Source organism: Polyodon spathula, chromosome 10 (genome assembly GCF_017654505.1).
Source record: "Polyodon spathula isolate WHYD16114869_AA chromosome 10, ASM1765450v1, whole genome shotgun sequence".
NCBI lineage: Eukaryota > Metazoa > Chordata > Actinopteri > Acipenseriformes > Polyodontidae > Polyodon > Polyodon spathula.
In genome coordinates this window covers 38,622,924-38,644,479 of record NC_054543.1, presented here as the reverse complement: position 1 = coordinate 38,644,479, position 21,556 = coordinate 38,622,924, and the positions used below count along the sequence as shown (strand labels likewise).

Here is a 21,556-nt window from a genome sequence, read left to right as displayed (position 1 = left end):
TTCCTGTGAAGAATGGGCAAAGCTAGTAGAGACCTATCCAAAAAGACTCATAGCAGTAACTGCTGCAAAAGGTGCTTCTACCAAGTACTGACTTAAGGGGCTGAATACTTAATGCAACCAGTAAATCTCATTTTGTACATTTTCTTTGCAAGTTTTGCTGACATTTAACCTCCTCATATAACAGTGTTCAGTTTAATTACTACAGCTTGAATAAAAAACGTTTGTTTGAAAAACTGTGCACAAATTATTTGTAATTCAACAAAATGTGACATTATTGGTAGGGGGGTAAATACTTCTGCAAACCAGTGTGTGTGTGTGTCTATATATATATATATATATATATATATATATATATATATATATATATTTAGGTCAGGGCTCTGACTGGGCTACTCAAGGACAATTACCTTTTTGTTCCTTAGCCTTGGCTGTGTGCTTTGGGTCGTTGTCATGCTAAAAGATGAACTTCCGTTCCAGTTTCCTCAAGGACTTCTCTGTACTTTGCTCCATTCATTTTCCCATCTATCCCGATAAGTACCCCAGTCCCCGCTGATGAAAAACATCACCATAACATGATGCTGCAACCAGCATGCTTCACAGTAGGGACGGTGTTCTTTGGGTGATGCGCTGTGTTGGGTTTGCGCCAAACACACTTTGCAGTTAGGTCAAAAATTTCCATTTTAGTTTCGTCAGACCACAAAACTTTTTGCACATGGCTACAGAATATCCCAAGGTTGGCTTTCTTGAGTAATGCCTGCCTTCTTGCCACCCTACCATACAGGCCAGATCTGTGGAGTGCTTGGGATATTGCTGTCACATGCACAGGTTGACCAGTCTTGGCCATAAAAGCCTGTAGCTCTTGCAAAGTTGCCACTTGCCTTTTGGTAGCCTCTGTGATCAGTCTCCTTCTTGCTCAGTCAGCCAGTTTGGAGGGATGGCCTGATCTGGGCAGGGCCTTGGTTGTGCCATACATCTTCCACTTCTTAATAATCATCTTGACCATGCTCCATAGGATATTCAAGGCCTTTGATATTTTTTATACCCATCCACTGACCTGTGTCTTTCAGCAACTTTGTCCTGGAGTTCTTTTGAAATTGCCTTGGTGCTCATGGTTGAGTCTTTGCTTTGAAATGCACTACCCAGCAGAGGCAACCTACAGGAACTGCTGAATTTATCCCGAAATCATGTGAATCACTACAATTTAACACTGGTGCAGGCCACTTAATTTGGTGTGCGATTTTGAAGGCAATTGGTTACACCTGAGCTAATTTAGGAGGGGTGGGCACTTATCCAACCAAGCTATTTTAGTTTTTATTTAATTAATTTTCTACAAATTTCTAGAATATTTTTTTCACTTGGAAGTTGTGTAGATAAATGAAAAAAAAAAAAAAAAAAAAAAAAATGCTTTTTAATTCCAGGCTACAAGGCAACAAAAAGTGAACATTTTGAAAGGGGGTGTAGACTTTCTATAGGCACTGTGTGTGTGTGTGTATATAGTACCATTTTTGAAGCCTGAATCAGGACAAACAATATAAACAAGAACTACCGATAGTTCTGTATTCTAATTATAATGCATACTCCCTTTCCTCTGCATCCACTAGAAAGGTTTCATCACTGTTTGGAGTTGAAAATGGCGGATAGTAATTGAATGGTGTAAAGGTAGTGGAACTTGAATACTTCTTCTGATAGATGAACCAACAGACACTTGAACCAGCCAAAATGATGACGACACTCAGGATGACAAGCGCAGATAATAAAGTTTGGTTATCTGTAGAAAAAACAAACAAACAAAAAAAAATGGTTTGTTAATTTGAACCTCAATGTTTAAGTAACCGAAAGGGACACAATGCATTGCACTAAAGTACTGTATTGACATGTACACCCTTAGTTGGCTACACAGTAACTGCCCTCTCTCCTGTGAAGGACATACTTTAAAAAAAAGAAAAAAGCCAAGCCAGACCTGGTGCTCACTGTTCTGTGAATAGGGATATACTGTACTACTCCCCTTTCGTTTCTCTTCCTACATGCAGTACATTGGGAGATAATCAGTTCAAATGTCTGTATTGTTTTGCATGGTGGCTCACTGAGGACATGGGGAGGGGAGGGGAGGGGAGGGGGGGGGGATAAGAATACAAATGTGCTTTGTCAAGATTTTGAGATAAATGTATCCCTGTAAGGTGAGCTTGTATATATTTTCAAACCCATAGTCACTACCGCTAATCTCAAACCATTTAAGCCGTGTCAATGACTCGTGTCTCAGAAAACAGTTGAGGTACTGACATCTTAATATCAGGGTTATCTAACCCTCACATTCCTAATGTGTTGATTGCCATCACAAGACTGTCACACTGATGTGACTGTTGAGGTTATAGCTGCATTGAGCAGGACACTTTGAATTACTGCCTTAATGTTTTTGTAAATAGCTGTATTTCTTACTTAAATTCCATTAGCAGTGTCCACCTTGTCCCAGCTGCATGGCTTCAACCTCTGTCCTTTTTATTATATGGCTAACCAACTGCCATATAATAATAAAGAATTCTTTAAAATTGTGGTCCCTATAGCAGCTGTCACCAGTCACTCCAAGATTACCAGTAAGAGGTACCAGTGTCCTTGAAATCCTCTGTAAACATATATATTAACACCTTCTTGTCTTGCAGTCACATAATCTTACAGCTCGGAGTACAAAAATGACTTACTGGCAGCAACTTTCTCTTTTGCTGGATCTAGAAAGGCAAATGTGGAAAATTAGTTGAAAGCATTGACAAGTAAATAACGCACACAAACATGATGGGCATGTTAACAGAAATCATAATCCTTGGAAAGAAGAGTCAAAGTAATTACTTCTGAGATGTGTTGGGAATAAATTGAAATAGTTCTCACGTGAACAAGAAACAACAATTCCTGTAGAATTAACCAACACCTTTGCCTGATACACTAAAAGTTTTCATAAACTTGGACTGTTTAAGGTAAAAATACAGTCCTGACTGTGATATACATGTCATTTTTGGAGTGCTTTTGAAATTCCCATAACATTATGTGTAACAGTTTTGTGAAGGAAATTAAAAACGAAACTTACTCATGGGAGTTTCACAGACTACAGCCTTTTCAGACACTTCTTCACAGCTTACTTTTTCCCACTTTCCTGAGCCAGTGTGCAGAATGGCACATATGTCCACAGGTGTGTCCTCACTATATGCATCATGCATCCAGTTTGTATAGCCCACATCCAAACCATCAAACCATGTTAGAGAATCAGCTGGAACGAGAGCAGTGTGCGCTGAGCAGAATTTAACTTTGAAATGGCTTTGTATGATTTTAATAGAGCTCAGATATAGTGAGCAGGGGCATCTCTGCAACACCACTTGCTTTTTTGATTGGCTGACAGAAAGGTCCGAAACTGACGATTAAACACACAACCTCGAAATTCTTACAATTAAAAAAAAAAACTATAAAGTAATATGAAATAAGAATGTAACAACTTTTAAAATTCAAATGAAATCACTTACTGTCTACATTGAATGACATGCCCAGCCATACATCTCTGGTGCCGTTCCAAATGCGATGACTGTAATCTGTTACAAAGCTGTTCTCATCTGCACTGTTTATGCTTACAACATCTGCACTGGGAACTAAGTAAAGTTAAATATTAGTTACGATGGTTTATCACATGCAATATGTACTACAAATGTAATACAAATACGCACCATAAAATTATCAATTTACAATGGCCGGTGACCTGATATATTGAATTTTTATTTACAGACCTGATAAATCTTAATGTTTCAACAGCTACATGATATGATTTCTACAACAGTCTTTGCTATGGTGCACTAAAAACAGAGGAGAAAGAAAAGTGAATTGAAATACCTTGAAACGGATTCTGATTGGTTACGGTGTCTAAAATGTCACAAGTTGTATTTCTACATGGCAAAATAGACAACATCAACAGTCTTTTTTTTCTGTGTCATAGGCAATATGTGTAATTCTTGAATTTCAGTTACTACATGAACCAAGAGCCAGGGCACACTAATGTATTAAATAGATGTAAAAGTACCATTTACTCTGCAGGCTTCTCTTGCATCCTCAATTGTGGAGCTTTTTGGAAGGTGGAAAAAATAGTAACAGCTATTTCTGTGTGGAACCCATGTGCGGCCATCAGCTGGGCATTCTGCAGAGAGAAGGACACCTGGTAGCATCTATTTAAGTATGAATCAACATCACATACAGGTACAAGTGTATAGGCTGGCTTATATGGAAATTACTGTAAACTTTGGCAACTGCATTAGGCGTGTAATAGAAGTTAAATCTAGAATTAAAGGACTAATTGAAAAGCGCATAATTTTAATAAAGATTTTAATTGGCATGCGTGGGTTATTTTTGTACTATACAAATAAAGATGTTTGCTTGAACGTATTTCACAGTGTTACAAGGCAGGCTAAATATACAGAACTATAGTCATAACCAATTAGGATTATTTGGTCATACTAAAGAACAGTAATAAAAACAAACAAACAAACAAACAAAAAAAAAAACAGAACCGCAACAAATTCCTCCATCTGTGCACGTTTTTGTATCTAATTTAAGACGCATCAAGCCTATCACAGATCTACTATCATAGCGCGTGGTGTTTCCCCTGATGTGAAAACAGATACATACTTGACAACTGAAAACGTGTGTTTACACATCTATGAGCAGGTCGTTTTATAAACAACAAATTAAAATTGCGTAAAATTACTCTTCACATTTGAATTGCCTTAGTTTTTTTTTTTTTTTTTTTTTAACTCTGCGAGATAAGGGAACTAAAAACTAAAATAAAACAGGACTGTCAATGCCACAGAAAACATAATGCGTCACGTATCTACATATTAGCAAATCTTGCTAACACAACACAACACACAATTGATTTTAATGTTAATTTTAAACTAATAATAATAATAATAATAATAATAATAATAATAATAATAATAATAATAATAATAATGCAACTCGAGAATTTCTACTTTTCAGCAAAATAACAAAGCAAACTTACCAAGTACAACAGCAAAAGAATAATTACTGAGAAATACACAGGCACTAATCGTGCCAACAAAAAACACGTAATTCCGCTTTGCATACTCCATATTTTAAAGAAAAGGGGTAGTAAATAGTCCCAACTTTTCTCGGAAACGAGAATCTGTGGAACAAAACTCTATAACTTCTGAATATGAACTGTTGATGCGTCATTAATCATGGGACGATTCGAGTTCATAAACAATGTTGCAATGCCGTTCTTACACGTCTGCGTCAAATTTGGGATAAGAGACGAGCGTATTGCGCGATTATTTATCTTGAATAATGCGTTACAAACTCGATTTTTTTTACTGTCCTGACTCTTGAAACTTTACTGATGAAAACGCAAAAAATCTACAAGAAAACAAACAAAAAAACAAAACAAAGCAGAAGCCAGGCAGTCAATTGCAAAACCAGCCTCCTGCCATAAAGGGGCGCAACCTAGTTTACGAATACATTTTAGACAGTATTCACAGAGCAGTGCCTACAAAGGTACTAAGAAATGTTTCTGTCAGGACAATTAAGGAAGTCAGCACCTCCGGTCATTTTTTTTTAAGGTAACAAAAAACGCTTAGTCACGGCAAAACATGAACTACTTTAGACATGTAATGGCTGCAATATAGGATACTGACCATAGGTTTAGGGTTTCGGTGTTGGGGAGGGTTATTAACAATATTATGATAACCAATCAGAGTGCAGTGTCCCGAGAGGAACATTTGCTAATACCATTGTAAGGACAGCATTGACAGAGGTCGTGTACATTATAGTTTTAAGTGCTGACATGAACAGAACAATTGTTAAAATACTACTACTACTAATAATAATAATGTTATTATTTTAGCATTGCAAATGCCCACTCTATTCTTGGCTAAAACATAATTGTGATGAGTCACATAGACAAAGGAAAATGCCCTCATTAAGAACCATGTGAATGACCATGAATGTATTCTAGAATAATGCTTTATTGCAGAACTGACAGAAAATAGGATGGAAACAATAATTGAAAAGACAGAAGTTTAAACACAAATAAAAACTTGAAGGTATGGCCACTCCTTTTAGTATTTGTTTATGTTAAAACACAATGCACATATAATGTATACCTTTGACTGGATGCATACATCTGTACATCAGTAAATGTTATTCTGTAGTAAACTGGTGCAGAAACACGAAGCAAGCAAGACTATACTTTAGACAAAACACAAACAGCAATCCTGTTTACTTTAAGTTCAAACTGAAACACACCAAGCAACATTTTATAAATGTATTTACAGGAACATAATATATATATATACAAATGTAAAAATGTTTCAAGCTTTTTCAACAGTATCATCACTTACACACTGTGTACAAGATGTCTCTTTCTGTACATAAAAGAATGAATCACGTCCGATTAAGCACGTGTTATATAAGGAGCAGAATATAGAATAACCTGCAAAATGCACACACACGTTAAGATTTACATTCAGCTGATTACATTACAGAGGCACTGCAGGATTTTTAAAAAAATACAGTGTTCACAGTTTGTCAATAGTTGTGCTTCAAATTTTTAGTCAGAATTTAAGATAATCAGTAGTTTGTGTGAACAGCTCTAAAATAGTTTTGTTAAAAAAATTTAAAAAAATCTAACAATTTTAACAATTAACATCTTACACAAAAGTATAAATACAAGTGCTTCTGTTTGAGACAAATATACCCTATGCTATTTGTTACATTCACGCAATAAAAAAAATAAAAATAAAAAATGGACATTCCACTTTTGTTTTGTTGTTGACAACAACTGCAAAACACAACATGTTACACATACTTACTCTTAAAAACATTCTTTTACATATTATGTTACAATAGGACATAGAACTTTGGCACTTTAAAATAAATTAGTACTATAAATGTAAATTGGTTCATCGACTGATTCATTTACCACAACAGAAGTATGGGGTTGCAATGTGCCTGACTGTAATTGAAAACTCATGCCCTAACTATGTACAGAATGGCTTGTTTACATGGTGGGCAGTTTTAAGGGAGCCACATTTGCTACTGTTGACATTGTTGCAATCCTTCTCCTGTTTGGTACCTGGTGTAAAATGTTATTAATAGTACAGTGTATACTTTGTGACTTCTGAGCTTCACTGAATCAGTTACAAATACAAATAAAGCATAATAATAAGTACAGCAGACAAATAATCATACAGAAAACAATCAGATTATTTGTTTGATCATTCTGATTATGTGTTTATCACATTAATAATAGCTGATCTATATTTAAAATCAGAATTTTTCTACATATCATTGTGTTATTACACTGTTTTTTGAATGGCTTCGGGGTTGGTACAGCATCAGTGAATTGAAGGAAAAAAAAAGATACCAGCTTTTCACTCTCGAATCTCGTCAATCTATAAAGCTCTGATACACATTTTTTAACCTGCATCTGTAGGGTTAAAAAAGTTTGATGCAACTTTCTGTGGCAGACACTGTTTCTTGGCAGTGATTTTTTGTATGGAATAAGCACAGAAAGGCACAACAGTATGAGAATTCAAGTTTTGTAAATCAGGAGACTAATTAGAAAAAAAAAAAGAGACTTTGGGAATTGAACAATGCATTTTATGCTGCTGTAATCTGCATAGTTTGACACATTTTAAAGTATAATGTATGAACTATAGTATTTACGTGGTTGTGCTGGTTAGTAAGTAAAAGTGAACTTTTTTGTTAAGTTGTATAAAAATATCAGCACTTTCTATTACATCTTTATTCATCTCTAGTCTCTGTTAATATATTGGTACTGTCTGCATCGTCTAAGCTTCTTTCATAACGCACTGATGAAAACATGGAAGAAAACCTCATCCTATGTCTTCTGTATACAAAATAAACTATTCCGGCAATTCCTGTTATGACCATTAGTAAAATAAATGCAATGATTACGGAAGTATTCGCCGGTCCTAAGAAGAAGAAAAAGAAGAAAAAAATAGTTAGAATAATATATTTCGTTTTATTTCAGTGCACACAAAACATATATTAATACAACTACAAATCAGGGACATTTATTGAAACACAGAAAAAAAGACATAAACTGATAATACTCCAAAGAAAATGAAGACTGTGTTTATTATATTGCCCCTAAATAAATTATTCTAATATTTTAACTTTTTAACCATATTTTTTGTGACCTTCAAAAAGTTTTGAAAATATGTAATTCCAATCCTTTTAAGCAACATTGCAGCATAGTTTTTAACTTGCGAGCACGTTTTTGAAGATGTTGTTGTATGTCAGTTCATCTTGCGTGCTGCTGTGGTATCTTGCCTGGACCGTGCTTGAACAAAGGGTTGTTTACAGGCAACAGCTGGGAACCTTGCCATTCCAGACTCAACTGTGCAAAAGGACCATCTTTTTTTTGTACAGTTTTTTTTTTTTTTTTTTTGCCATTAGGTGGGGGGGGGGGGGGGGGGGGGGGGGGGTGTCACAGCACAGCCCATTACACTGGCTAAGTAAGAAAACAATAGTATATAAACTGTGTTTCTAATACAATACTTACGATTAGGAGCTTTGCACACAAGCCTGCTGCGACTGTGATTACAGCTGACATATGTCCACATTCCACTTGCAGATACTAGAACAGAGCAGCTGCCTTTAGTCTTCTCTTTGTCAGTATTCTTTTCCCAGTTTGAAAAGCTGATACTTGAACCATCAATCCAGCTTACTGGGTGATCTACAAATAAGCACACAAATCATGATATTTAAATACATGTAAGAATGTATTGAAAGTAAAGTAGAGGAGCTAGTTTGTAAAATTACTGCCACAAAAGAGCGATTTGTTTTTGAACAGTGTGCCGAATGTGAAATCTCAAAATGTTTTGTCTTCATCATGTTGCAGCATTATTTCTATAGTACTGCAGATATTAAGTCTACACCTGACATGATGTACTGGGGTGGTTAATTATAAAAGACTATGAGAATCATCCAATACAAATATTGTAAGGAACATGTATGGCAACAATTTGCTAGCCTGTGTATAACGGAAAGTTGCCCGTTCCTCACAACCCTTTTGAATGTCTCCTTCCCTGTGCATAAATCTCATTAGCTTAGTACCTTTGGAGTCAAGTGTAATACCAAGCCAGACACGCCCTGTGATGAGTGGGCTCTTCTTCACCTGGTTTATGACAAACTCATTTTCATCCGCATCTTGTATAGTCAGCAGACTTGAAGAGGGATCTACAAACAAACAGTTAATATGATTTATTCAAAAATATCTTAGTTTTCCCAGCTAATTATTTAGTCTTATACAAAGCATTACATTGTACAATCAAACCAGGAAAACCTACCAAGAGTTTGACAGAAAGTTTTAGCTTCTTCCATGGTAAACACAGAGTAGTTGTAGAAGGAGATGTCAAAGGCATAGCAGTGGTCTTTATACTGGACCCAGTTTGATAAGCCATTGCTCTTGGGACAACCAGACGACACTGTAGTAGCGGCTATGTTTGATCCTGTTAAGAAATAAGCATACCTTTAGTTTAAACATTACTTATGGATCACATCAGACCTTGATATTTAAGTGATACAGACATATGAAATAGCTCAAAAGTTTGTATCAAATGGCTTTTATCATTTAGATTTTTGTAGAATTAACATAAAAACTAGAGTATGTAAACACGTGCTTACTAGGAGTTGTTTTATTATAGCAAACAGCTCCATCGAGAACAGTGTTGCAATTTGCACGCTTCCAAAACCCTTTGGTGTCAATGAAAACACAATTTCCGGTAGAGTTTGAGTTTTCAAATTCCCATGGCTTGTAGTCAAAGACAGTTCCATCAGACCATTCAAAAGATGACCCTGTATTCTATGAGAGAGAGAAAAAAAACTTAAGAACCTTATAGGAATGATTTCTTTTGACAGGTACAACTTGCTTAATATTTGATTAATATCTGTTGCTGTGGGATAACCATGAAAACTCCTGACCTGCATAGGTGCTGTGTAAAAGGGAAGAGAGTACCCTGGACTAAATGGCACACCAGTTTATTCTCAGGGTTAAGTGGAAGTCGGCCATCTAGAAGGGGGTGGAGCTACTGTATACAAACTCAATGACCAGGATGGGAAACAGCGTGGCATCCGCAGACTGGAGGAGCAGATGCGCTCGTTGACCAAGGGGTCATGGGGGTGATGGTATAGAAAGGCGGTGTAGTGATCTGTTCCTTTTGTAATTGGTTAGATAAAGCCTACAATGCAGAACGGTGATAAAACATGAGTATGTTAAAAGCTTGTTTGTTCGTTGTTTAGACAGCTAACACAATCCGGAGCAGTCACCAAAGGTCAGCACAAAACCGGATAACGTGTGTATGTGTTTTGTGTTACATGTGGGTGTATAAATAACAGGATTTTTGGTTGCGGGTCAAACCCGGGGATTACCACTGTATTACTTTCCGTCATTATTGTTTACTGTTTGTTTTGCCGTCAGGCTTTGGAAAACAAGATCATTAAACACCACTGCACCTGAATCTCGATGTCTGCCTGTTTGGCCACAATATTACTTTTTTTTTTTTGAAGTGCGACACAATGCAGTGAATTCCTATTGCTGTAAAAATGTAGAATACTATACCAGAGGCTGGCACGATGAGGTTACATTTCAGTAAGCTGAGACCACTGTGTGTGGTTAATGTGTGCATGAGTTCTAACAACCCATTCTCAATGTATATTAAAAGTTTACATTTGATGTTAAATGTTCACTGACTTCCCTAGGCACCAGATCTCTCAAAGTTCATGTTCATGGTGGAGTCCTGCAAAATGTTTATTGACTATTGGCTGTTTTTGCACCCGACAGCAGATTATGCAAATGCTTGTTAACTGCTTACTCCACTGGTTCACTTCAGTGAAACCATGCTAAACAATCCCTCTCCGTACCTTTTAAAGAACTGAACAAATTTGTGCAACTTACATCTTGATTAGAGAGGCCGATCCACAGAGGATAGCCATCCAGCTTTACCAGACGTTTCAAGAAGAGCTGCTGGGCTTCATCACGGATACTTGCTAGATCACTTCCACTGCTCTTACATTCTCTTAGCACATCATACCAGTTCATTTTCTTCTGGATCAATCGAAAGGAGAAGTTCCCACGCTTTATAAATTCAGATAACGACTGCTGGTATTCATCTTTAAAGTCTAAGAAGAAAATAATAGTTTCAAGGATGTATTATACATCTGCAAATCACTTTTATTAAAATTTCTAGGCTAGAACATTGTATAGCAGCATATATATTGAATACAGCACATGGAAACAGAATTCTTAACCTACCTCTTTCAATCTTGCAAGCAACAATACTATGGTCCTGAAAGTACTTAAAAAAGGGATCATATGGAAGTAAATCCCAAGCACCGTCTGACTGGATACCAGTGTAAAAATCACTGCTGTTTACTGCTGGTCTTCCTTCTCTCCAGTTTGAATACTGAACATAAGTTCCATCATACCACTTCAGGCTGCTATTACCTAGTAATAATACAAATAATAACATTAAGAGTAATGTACACGCAACCAGACAAAAACAGGCTGTTTGTGAAATCCACACTATAAAAGCACAGCCTTCCCAGGGGGATGTAGCGACTAATTTTTTAAATTTATTATATCATTAAAACAATACGTTTTGTTAACGGCTAAACTTTTTAAAAAGTTTGATCACACAGTACTAAGTAAATCATTTATAATTGAAGGAGGCTCAGTGACCACTAGTATCTTTACTGATTCCAAACATCTTTGTGTGTTCTTGTACATTAAAATGCACATTTTATGAATTACAGGCAAACTGTTTTACAATATATATTTAGTGTTCTTGAGATAAAATCCAGCTACATTTTACTGAGTAGGATACTCATTTCTGTGATTTAACAGAATTGGTAACACACAATCAAAATCATGCCCCCTTCATTGATTTGTTTAAGCATATGGTGGTTTAGTATTGAGATTGCATGGTCTTATGGTTAATGACCACTAACAAACATACAGTAATACAATAACCTACAATATAAATATAAACTCACTCACCATCATTATATACACCAATCCACACCCATCTAGCTAGTGAATTGAAGGGCTTCAGTTGTTGTTTTATAAATTCATTCTCTTGCTCGTCTCTAATGCTCAAAATTTCAGCATTAGGGTCTTTAGGGGAAAAAAAAAAATCACACTATAGTTTGTAGATATAGTGGCTTTTAAACCTACCTCAATATTATGAAGTAATGTAATAGATACAAGAAAAAAAATATATAATTCCCCCTGTAATCATGTAGCAGTGATAAAACATCCCCACACCTTGATAAACATGACTAATATGCTGCTGTACAAAGAAAAACCTTGCTACATAGTTTTGTGGTTTTCATAACTTTCTGTACTGTACCTCTTTCTAGCCTGTATTACAGCAATCAATCATTGCGATTCATACCTAGACTCTTGCAAACTCGATGAGCTTCATGTGGTTGAAATGACTGCCATCTTTTAGCAGCTGTATGAAACGTGTAGCAATTGTTTCCAAATGGTATCCAAGGAACATCCTGGATTTTGTGTGGACATTTTGGGCTTTCAGCATCATGTTGTGTTGTGCTGTCATCTAGAAGGTGAAACAAAAAAGGTTATTGAGAGCCATTTCCCTCAGCATTTACGTAATACATAAAATGCAGTAATGGTGGATTCTGGTAGCCTGTTGTTGATTTTATTTTGTGATGTAGACTTTTAACGGCTGGATCTACAAGCATGTCCCCATTATGCACTTTATTTAAGGGGTATTTTTTTATTTATTTCCTGTTAACAGACCCCTATACAGACTTTTAAAATATGTTTCTGATGCTATGCTTCTGGAATCAGGTTCATGTGGCAGAGGAGGAGGACAGAGAGACAGAGAGAAAGAAATGTAGTCCGGACATATGACTACATACCCCAGAAGGCCATGGGAGTGAGCCAGGATGAGGTTCCCCTGGCTTTACTTTTAATGAGGGACACCTGCCTGTGATTAGCAAGCAGGTATTTAAACAAACCACAAGGTTTGTGCAAGGCTGTCTGTGTGAAGCAGAGGTCTGTGTGTAAGGACCAAAGATCTGTGTGAACCTTTGTATTATAGAATTGGAAAAAAACTGTGTGAAAAGTTTTTGCAAATGATACATGGCTTAGCCATCTGGTTTATAGTTAGAGATTTAAAGAAAAGTTTAGTTTAGCACTATGTGGGAGTTTATTTCTGTAAAGAATAAAAGTGCACGTAAATACTGTTCTGAGTCTGGGTCTGCTGATTTTAAAGGGGCAAACGAACTGGGTCCAGGAGGCCGTGTTCCAGTCATTGGACCTTTTTAATAATCTGTAATTGGGCTTCAATATATTAACTAGTTACTGCATGTTTCCAACATTTCATTTACATGCAAAGTAGACTCACAGGTCAGGTGCTAAATATGTGGAGATCGTAATACAGTAGAAGGATATCTGTAATGATCAAATTCAACTATTTCTCTGATTTAAAATACAAAATAGAACTAAAAATACTTGCTTTTAGGAATATGGCAAATGGCTCCAGCTAGCTTTTCTTCACAATCAGTAGCTTTCCAGTAGCCATCAGTACCCATGTACACGCACTCTCCACTAGGCTCTGTGTCAGCCTCTGACCAGCGACTGTAGACAGTGTGGGTATTATCTGACCAGCGGAAATGCAGTCCATCCTGACAACAAAGAAGATTAAGATATTCTGGTCAGAAGGTACTCAAAACATTCACAGAATGATCAGTTTTATTTAGCGGTTCAGTGCAATCTCACTTGATTGGAAATCTGTTGTCCGCCAATGCTCTATGACCATACCTATTGATCGCATTCCTAGAGACTACACACAGGTTTTACTGAAGCAGATTATGTACATACATCTTCGCTGAAGAGTCCTATCCACACAGGCTGTGTGAACCTGTTGATTGTGACAGTCAGGAATGCTTGCTGGTAGGTCTCAGAGATACTAGTCAGTTCCATCTTCTCTGCCCTGCATTGCACCAGTGCATCATACCAGGTGAGGTTCTGCTTGATTACTTTGTATGTATGGCCTTGGAACTCCAGTGTAGCAACTGAAACATCAGGCTCCTGTGCTTTATCTACAAAAAAACAAAAAAAAACAAACAAACAAACAAACAAAAAATATAAAATAATATATATATCTATATATATATTATATATATATATATATATATATAGATATATATACTACGCGTATACTGTTCTTCAAATTTAATTCATAGGGTAAAAAGGTTACAACATGGTCAGTTCTATTTTGTGATTCTCACTTTAAAATAAAAAAAAAAAAAATTTAAATACTGCACCATCCATGAACTTTCTTTGGGTCTCTGTAGTAGTGTCTGTTGAATGAAGGAGTTATGTACAGAGATTTCATTATAATTTAAGGGAGATGTTCCCATGGAATACCTTGTTCATCTCCAGTTGGATTCAAAGTTTATATCACCACTGGCAAATTTTTGGCAGCAAGAACCTTTTCAATATTAGATTTGCAATATGATGCAATTTGGAAGTTTTTTTTTTCTTTTTTTCAGATTAAGATTGTGAAATGAGGGACAGTACTTAATTTTCCAAATTCATTTTTGATTTACCTCTATAAGCCTGACAGATCCCAACATAGTTGGAATCACTGCAAGAAGTAAAATCCCAGGTCCCCACAAACGAAGAAGCAGGATCATTTAGGATATAAGCGCACTGTTTCACAGATTCTGGATTAAAAATCTAAAAACAAAACATAAGAAAGCAACATGTTATAGAAGCAATGCATCTTCAGACCCCACAAACGTGGTTCTACAGTAGGAACAAAACCATTATAAATGTATAAAACTACCCAACTACTAACTAACTAACTAACTTAACTAAGAAATTTAAAACCAATGCTACAAAAAAAAAAAAGAAAAGAAAAGAAAAAGGTTTAGGACCTCTATCAAGTGAAATATTACTTACATCAAACTTAACTTTCCGTAGTCTCCCATGGAGTAGTGTATTAAAGTTAAGGTACGTCAAAGGACCCTTGTCTACCCATTCAGGATTTGTGTTCTGAAAATCCATCTCCAGCCCAATCCACAATGTTTGTTGCATACCAGGAAGCAGAGATGTAACGAAATCTATTGACGAAAGAAAAAAAAGCAGTTGTGTATGAGCACATGTTTAAATGTTATATTTATATACATAGTACTGCCATTATCAGGTATATTTTAATTATTTAACAGTGTGACGGAAAGATGAGTTCTGGTGATGAATCTTCCTCCCGACCTGTGAGGGCGCTAAAGAACGGATTGATTTGAAAGGTAAACGAAAGGCAGCTGCAACCGTTTATCTCGACATAGGGGCCAGGGTAACGCTGATCTTCTCCTTCGTTCGGGTAACGTGAGGAGAGAAGGACTGAGAGAGGAGCTCTCAGAGTGTATTACGTGTTGTGTGTTGTCTTTGTTTATAATTGTCTGTCTTTTTCGCACCACTAGACAGTTAACGCACACCTCCGGAGCTGTCGCCACGTAAAGCACTATCCGGAGCACCGCTGCACTGAGCACCTGCACGTTTTCGATCACCCAGGACTGGTGACCGTACCGTTGTTTTTGTTCGGGACTGTGCCCTTGTTTTCATTATCCCCGTGCTTTACACATTGTTGTGTATTGCCGGGGATTTATTATTTTTGACGGTCGCCAGACCTGGAAAAGAGCAATAAAGCACTTATTCACTGAATCACTGTTGTCTGTTCATCACTCCTGCACCGCATCACCGCGACATCTGTTCCCCTTACCAACCACTTTGCCACACGTGGTGTCAGATCCGGGATGGACCGCAACGCACTGGCGGAGCTGCTGCAGGCACTGGAGATCAGACGGGATGCAGAGGAGAGACGGAGGGAGGAGCGCTATACGGCGCTCATTGAACGGGTAGGGCTGATCGTTGCTGCAGGAGCGACCCCTACCGGAACATCATTGATGTCGGCCCCGAAGGCACGGGCAATGAAAATGACGGCGGAGGATGATCCGGAGGCATTTTTGGTGGCGTTCGAGCGGCTGGCAACCGCGGCGGGATGGCCTCGGGAGTTCTGGGCAAGCCAGCTGGGACCTTGGCTGGTCGGGGAAGCGCAGGCAGCATACCAAGCCCTGAGCGACCAGTACGCCACTGACTATGACCTAGTCAAGCAGGCTATCCTCCGTCGTCTCAACATCACCGCGGAGACCCACCGGACGCGGTTCCGCGAATACCGGAGAGCCCCGGAGACACGCCCCAGGGTGGTGGCAGAGCGGTTGTGCGACCACATGGTCCATTGGCTGACCCCAGAGAAGAAGACCGCTCAACAAATGGGGGAAGCCATTGTGGTGGAACAATTCTGCCATGTGGTCGGCGCCGAAACTCAGGCGTGGGTACGGCGCCACAACCCTGACACCCTGGAGGAGGCGGTCAAATTGGCCGAAGATTTTGAAGACTCTGTGACGTCAGCCCGGGTCGGGATCCTGTCAGCCCCTACCCTGCTCAGGAACCAACCTCTCCCTCCCTCTTCTCCAACACCACCACCATCACCCTCGGTCCTGGCACCCAGACCTCCCAGACCGCCGACCCCGTTGGGCCCCCTTGCCTCCCCCCCATGGAGACCGAGGATGGCCCCCAGCTGGGGTAGAGGTGTTGCCCCTGCCCCGTTGCCCTACCAGCAGCGGGACAGATATTTAACCTATGCCCCCTCTGTCCCTCCACTCTGTTTTAGGTGTAACCAGCCAGGACATAGGGCCAGGTCATGCCCCGCTGCTATGGAGTGTGACGTGGCTGCATGCAACTGGACACCTGGAACGGGTAAGCAGGGAGAAAACGGTTGGGAGGGGCCCTGTCTGATTGACGTGGTTTTAGGGAATGTGAAAACCCACGCGTTAGTGGACACAGGGTGTGAGCAAACCTTGATCAGGACAGCTCTCTTGGGCGGTATGTCGTGGCGGCCACAAGGTCAGGTGGCCATCTCCTGTATCCATGGAGACACGGCGGCATACCCCACCCTAAAAGTATATTTATCGGTAGGACCGATAAAACGTCACCTTGTAGTCGGGGTGGCGGAAAGGTTGCCGCACCTAGTTATTCTGGGCCGAGACTGGCCAAAATTCAAAGAATTGGTGCAAATAATGGCAGTCTCAGCCACACACGTAAACGTGGCAGAAAAAGGAAAAAAGGAACGGATTGGTGATGTGTTTCTTTTCATACTGAAATGTTTTCCCCTCTGTTCCGTCCTAGAAAAACAAATAAGGAGAGACGGACCGCGAAATGGGAGGGAGCGTCTTTGAGACAAGGCTGGGGTCTGGTGGGAGAGTGCTGTAATGGTAACAAACGCCAGTCGAAGGGAGTGCGAACGCAGTTGGTCGAAATAAACGTGAAATTTATCATGTCAATTTGTCAAAGCCCTGGCAGGCAAGGGAGGTCTTATTTATAGCCCCAGGCAATATGGAGGATGATTTAGGTCCCTGTCCAGAGACCCCGAGCACAAGAGCGATTTCTATGGGGGAACAATTGGTTCCGGATCAGCAAAGAGAGCTGTGTAAGCTTATTGAGGAGTTCAGCGATGTTTTTTCTGATGTGCCCGGCAGGACAAACTTAGTTGAATATGACATTATCTCTCCACCAGGTGTCACAGTGCGAGAGAGACCGTACCGGATCCCGGAAAGTCGACGAAGTGGCGTTCGCAAAGAGGTATGGGATATGCTCGAGCTTGGGGTGATTGAGCCTTCCAGGAGCGAGTGGTGCAGTCCGATCGTCATAGTGGCTAAGAAAGATGGCACCAACCGCTTCTGTGTGGATTTCAGAAAGGTGAACGCTATTGCTAAGTTCGATGCATACCCCATGCCTCGGGTCGACGAACTTTTAGACAGACTGGGAAAAGCGAGGTTTATTTCCACTCTGGACCTGACGAAGGGATACTGGCAAATCCCTTTAACCCGCAGCTCCAGAGAGAAAACCGCATTTTCAACACCAGAAGGGTTGTTCCACTTTAAAACCATGCCGTTTGGGCTACATGGTGCGCCCGCTGCGTTTCAGAGACTGATGGACCAGGTTTTACGCCCACATCATGAATATGCAGCAGCGTATATTGATGACGTGGTGATTTACAGCTCCACCTGGCGAGAGCATTTGGCTAGGGTTACAGCCGTTCTTCAGTCTCTAAGGGCAGCCCGGCTGACAGCTAACTTGAGGAAATGTGCGTTTGCCAAAACAGAGACTCAATATTTGGGATTTTTAATGGGGAATGGAAGGGTGAGACCTGTAGTCACCAAAATCCAGGCTTTGGTTGATGCAGCGATCCCCAAAACCAAGACTCAGGTGAGGTCACTACTGGGCTTAGCCGGTTATTACCGCCGCTTCATCCCCGAGTACGCCACAGTGGTTAACCCGTTAGTCGACCTCACCAAAAAGAGTGCTCCAAATTTAATTAAATGGTCAGCTGAGTGTCAGGGAGCGTTTGATACTATTAAGCGTACACTTTGCCAGGCCCCCACTCTTATCACACCGGATTTCACCAAGAGATTCATCCTCCACACCGACGCATCGGATGTAGGTTTGGGTGCAGTCTTGTCCCAAAAAGTAGCTGGAGTAGAACACCCGATATTATACCTCAGTAAAAAAATGTTACCTCGGGAACGCAACTACTCCGTAGTCGAAAAAGAGTGTTTGGCCATTAAATGGGCTACTCACTCTTTACGATACTACCTGCTGGGACACTCATTTGGGTCACAGACCACGCCCCACTCAAGTGGTTAAGCACAATGAAGGACAGCAATGCCCGGATAACTCGGTGGTATCTGGCATTGCAGCCCTTCATGTACCACATGGTACACCGTGCGGGGAAAGACCACCAAAATGCGGATTATTTTTCCCGGGAGGGGGGAGTAATGGGGAAGGTAGATTTAGCCGAGTGTTCCTTTGGCTCCACTCTGAGCGGTGGGATATGTGACGGAAAGATGAGTTCTGGTGATGAATCTTTCTCCCGACCTGTGAGGGCGCTAAAGAACGGGAGGAGAAGTATCTGGAAGGGTTGGCCTGACAGTTCGTTTCCGGGTCAGGGAAGTGGGTCAGCCTGGAGAGGAGCGCGACTCTGTTGTAAGACCGTATTGATTTGAAAGGTAAACGAAAGGCAGCTGCAACCGTTTATCTCGATATCATGCGGGATTACATATAGGGGCCAGGGTAACGCTGATCTTCTCCTTCGTTTGGGTAACGTGAGGAGAGAAGGACTGAGAGAGGAGCTCTCAGAGTGTATTATGTGTTGTGTGTTGTCTTTGTTTATAATTGTCTGTCTTTTTCGCACCACTAGACAGTTAACGCACACCTCCGGAGCTGTCGCCACGTAAGGCATTATCCGGAGCACTGCTGCACTGAGCACCTGCACGTTTTCGATCACCCAGGACTGGTGACCGTACCGTTGTTTTTGTTCGGGACTGTGCCGTTGTTTTCATTATCCCCGTGCTTTACACATTGTTGTGTATTGCCGGGGATTTATTATTTTTGACGGTCGCCAGACCTGGAAAAGAGCAATAAAGCACTTATTCACTGAATCACTGTTGTCTGTTCATCACTCCTGCACCGCATCACAGCGACATCTGTTCCCCTTACCAACCACTTTGCCACAAACAGCAATAGATTTGAAGGGAGTTGCCCTAAAATCTTAAATCTGCTCAACTGGACATCTTAGTATGGGTATCACCCCTGGTTGATTTTATATTGTTCTGCTGCTTATATCACTATAAATTGAGCTAATTTGTCGATTTGATCAACCTGCACCTCACCAGAACTAGTCACATCTGCATTTTGTTGAAATCAGCGGGATATACAAGTGCTGTGAAACGCTGTAATTAAAAAAAAAAGGTGTTTTTATCTCTGTAGGGTATACTGTAAGTTGATCAAATCAACTCCAATCAACATGTTTTTGTTTAACATACCTTGCTCAACTTGACTGGAGATGGTTGGCAGTGTTCCCCCAAGAGAGATACAGAGTTCGCTGGCTTTAGCAAATGGCAGGTATTTGGGTTGTATTATTTTATAGCACTGTAAAAATAATATAAATACACTAAGCCAATGTTTTAAAGGAGAACAGAATTGTGCACATCTTAATAAATCCATTCTGTACCGGCAGCATGAATAAAACATAAAAATACCTTGTCCCCAAAAGAAATGGTTGCATTTTGACATAACACTCCCATTGTATGATGTGTCTTTGAGTCCGTTTCCAAAGCTGTTGTATTTATTCTCTCACAAACAAAAGACAATCGCTGCTCACAGTCAACTTCCAAAAAAGCTAGAGAGAAAAGAAAATAGAGAAACAACTTTTTTTTTGTACAGTTGCTTGATAAAAACACAATAAAAAATACAACTCTAGTAAATAATACTGTTTAATGTTCTTAGGCTATTTACAATGGAATACAAATTATTTAAAATGGCAACATGATATCAAAAGGAAATGTGATGGCAATTGGTAATGTAACCCACAGTAGTGAAATTCTGGCTTAGTCAGTCTCTTCTCAGGCTCCAGAGTTCTTCTGGTTCATATTCAGAGTGCTGTGGACAGTATTAGGGTTTGTGGCAAAATTTGGCCCCAAGTCTAAATGTTTGTGTTTTACACATTCCATTTAGCATTTCTCCAAAGCATTGCCTTACCTGGTACAAGCATGGAATCAGCAGTAATAAACAAACACTCTCTAGGATAGAAAGGTTGCTTCCAAAACCTGTGAACAATTGAAGACAGTTTGTCAGATTTCTGTTGCCCTTTTGTAAATAGTTCTATCTCATTGCAGTGGTTCCTTTACATGGGTGACATTTTCTATTATTTCATCTGACCCTTTTAAAGAAAAGAAAAGCTTGTGATTTAAAAACAAAAACAAAAAAAATCCACTGCCCCCATTTCAAGTCTGTTCTAATTAATGAAAAAAAGTTTGATATTTATGAAACTGTTCCACACTATTGTTAAAGATGCCAACAACTATATACTCTACTTTCTTGAATATTATTTCAAACTACATATGTGGCTACAAATGTTCCAAGTCTTTAGGTGAAACTATAGTGATTGTTATAAATCTTACAGAACTGACCTCATAGGAAAGCGTTTCAAATGATACGTGTTATTCAGCCACCACTTCTGGGTACTATCTTTAGAAATCTGAAATACACAGTACAACAGCGTTTAGAAAAATAGGTTCTAGATATCTGTTTGCAAGCCATGCTTTTCCACTGTTAGGAACTTCCTGGGTCTTCACTCTGATGGTAACATCTCTTCACTGGCTTCTTTCCTGTCAATAACAGCTGCCTTCCCTTATGGACTGACATGCTTTCATCCAGTAGAAAGCTTTATAATGTAACTGCTGTGAATGGATTAATGTTTCTTGTACAACACCCACGATCAAACCTTACTGAAAGAATCACAATCGCTCGGGACGTGGCCCGCTTTACGCACTCGGTGCCCAAGTCCCAGACTAACCCATCTCTCTCTGTTGCAGGTTCCCTGCGGGATGCCTC

The 21,556-nt window shown here is 39.5% G+C and overlaps 2 protein-coding genes across 2 annotated transcripts in view; both read right to left on the bottom strand.

The window, feature by feature from the left end:
- Positions 1-1,421: 1,421 nt before the first annotated feature.
- On the bottom strand, positions 1,422-5,475 carry cd302 (CD302 molecule). Its single transcript, XM_041261996.1, has 6 exons — positions 5,030-5,475; positions 4,055-4,168; positions 3,507-3,629; positions 3,077-3,256; positions 2,697-2,723; positions 1,422-1,768 (listed from the first exon to the last, which is right to left on the bottom strand). The coding sequence occupies exons 1-6, from the start codon at positions 5,118-5,120 to the stop codon at positions 1,566-1,568; spliced, it is 738 nt and encodes a 245-aa protein (XP_041117930.1). The 5' UTR covers positions 5,121-5,475; the 3' UTR covers positions 1,422-1,565.
- A 516-nt stretch (positions 5,476-5,991) lies between these two features.
- Positions 5,992-21,556, bottom strand: part of ly75 (lymphocyte antigen 75) — a 32,098-nt gene continuing 16,533 nt past the window's right edge. Inside the window, exons 19-35 of the mRNA XM_041261995.1 lie at positions 21,133-21,200; positions 20,702-20,769; positions 20,203-20,342; positions 19,987-20,092; positions 15,008-15,168; positions 14,653-14,782; positions 13,922-14,142; positions 13,557-13,725; positions 12,468-12,632; positions 12,071-12,187; positions 11,327-11,518; positions 10,970-11,193; positions 9,700-9,877; positions 9,363-9,524; positions 9,130-9,252; positions 8,576-8,749; positions 5,992-7,982 (exon numbers count right to left, since the gene is read on the bottom strand). Coding sequence (XP_041117929.1) covers positions 7,792-7,982; positions 8,576-8,749; positions 9,130-9,252; positions 9,363-9,524; positions 9,700-9,877; positions 10,970-11,193; positions 11,327-11,518; positions 12,071-12,187; positions 12,468-12,632; positions 13,557-13,725; positions 13,922-14,142; positions 14,653-14,782; positions 15,008-15,168; positions 19,987-20,092; positions 20,203-20,342; positions 20,702-20,769; positions 21,133-21,200 — 2,589 coding nt within the window. The 3' untranslated portion in view covers positions 5,992-7,791. The remainder of the gene's footprint in view (positions 7,983-8,575; positions 8,750-9,129; positions 9,253-9,362; positions 9,525-9,699; positions 9,878-10,969; positions 11,194-11,326; positions 11,519-12,070; positions 12,188-12,467; positions 12,633-13,556; positions 13,726-13,921; positions 14,143-14,652; positions 14,783-15,007; positions 15,169-19,986; positions 20,093-20,202; positions 20,343-20,701; positions 20,770-21,132; positions 21,201-21,556) is intronic.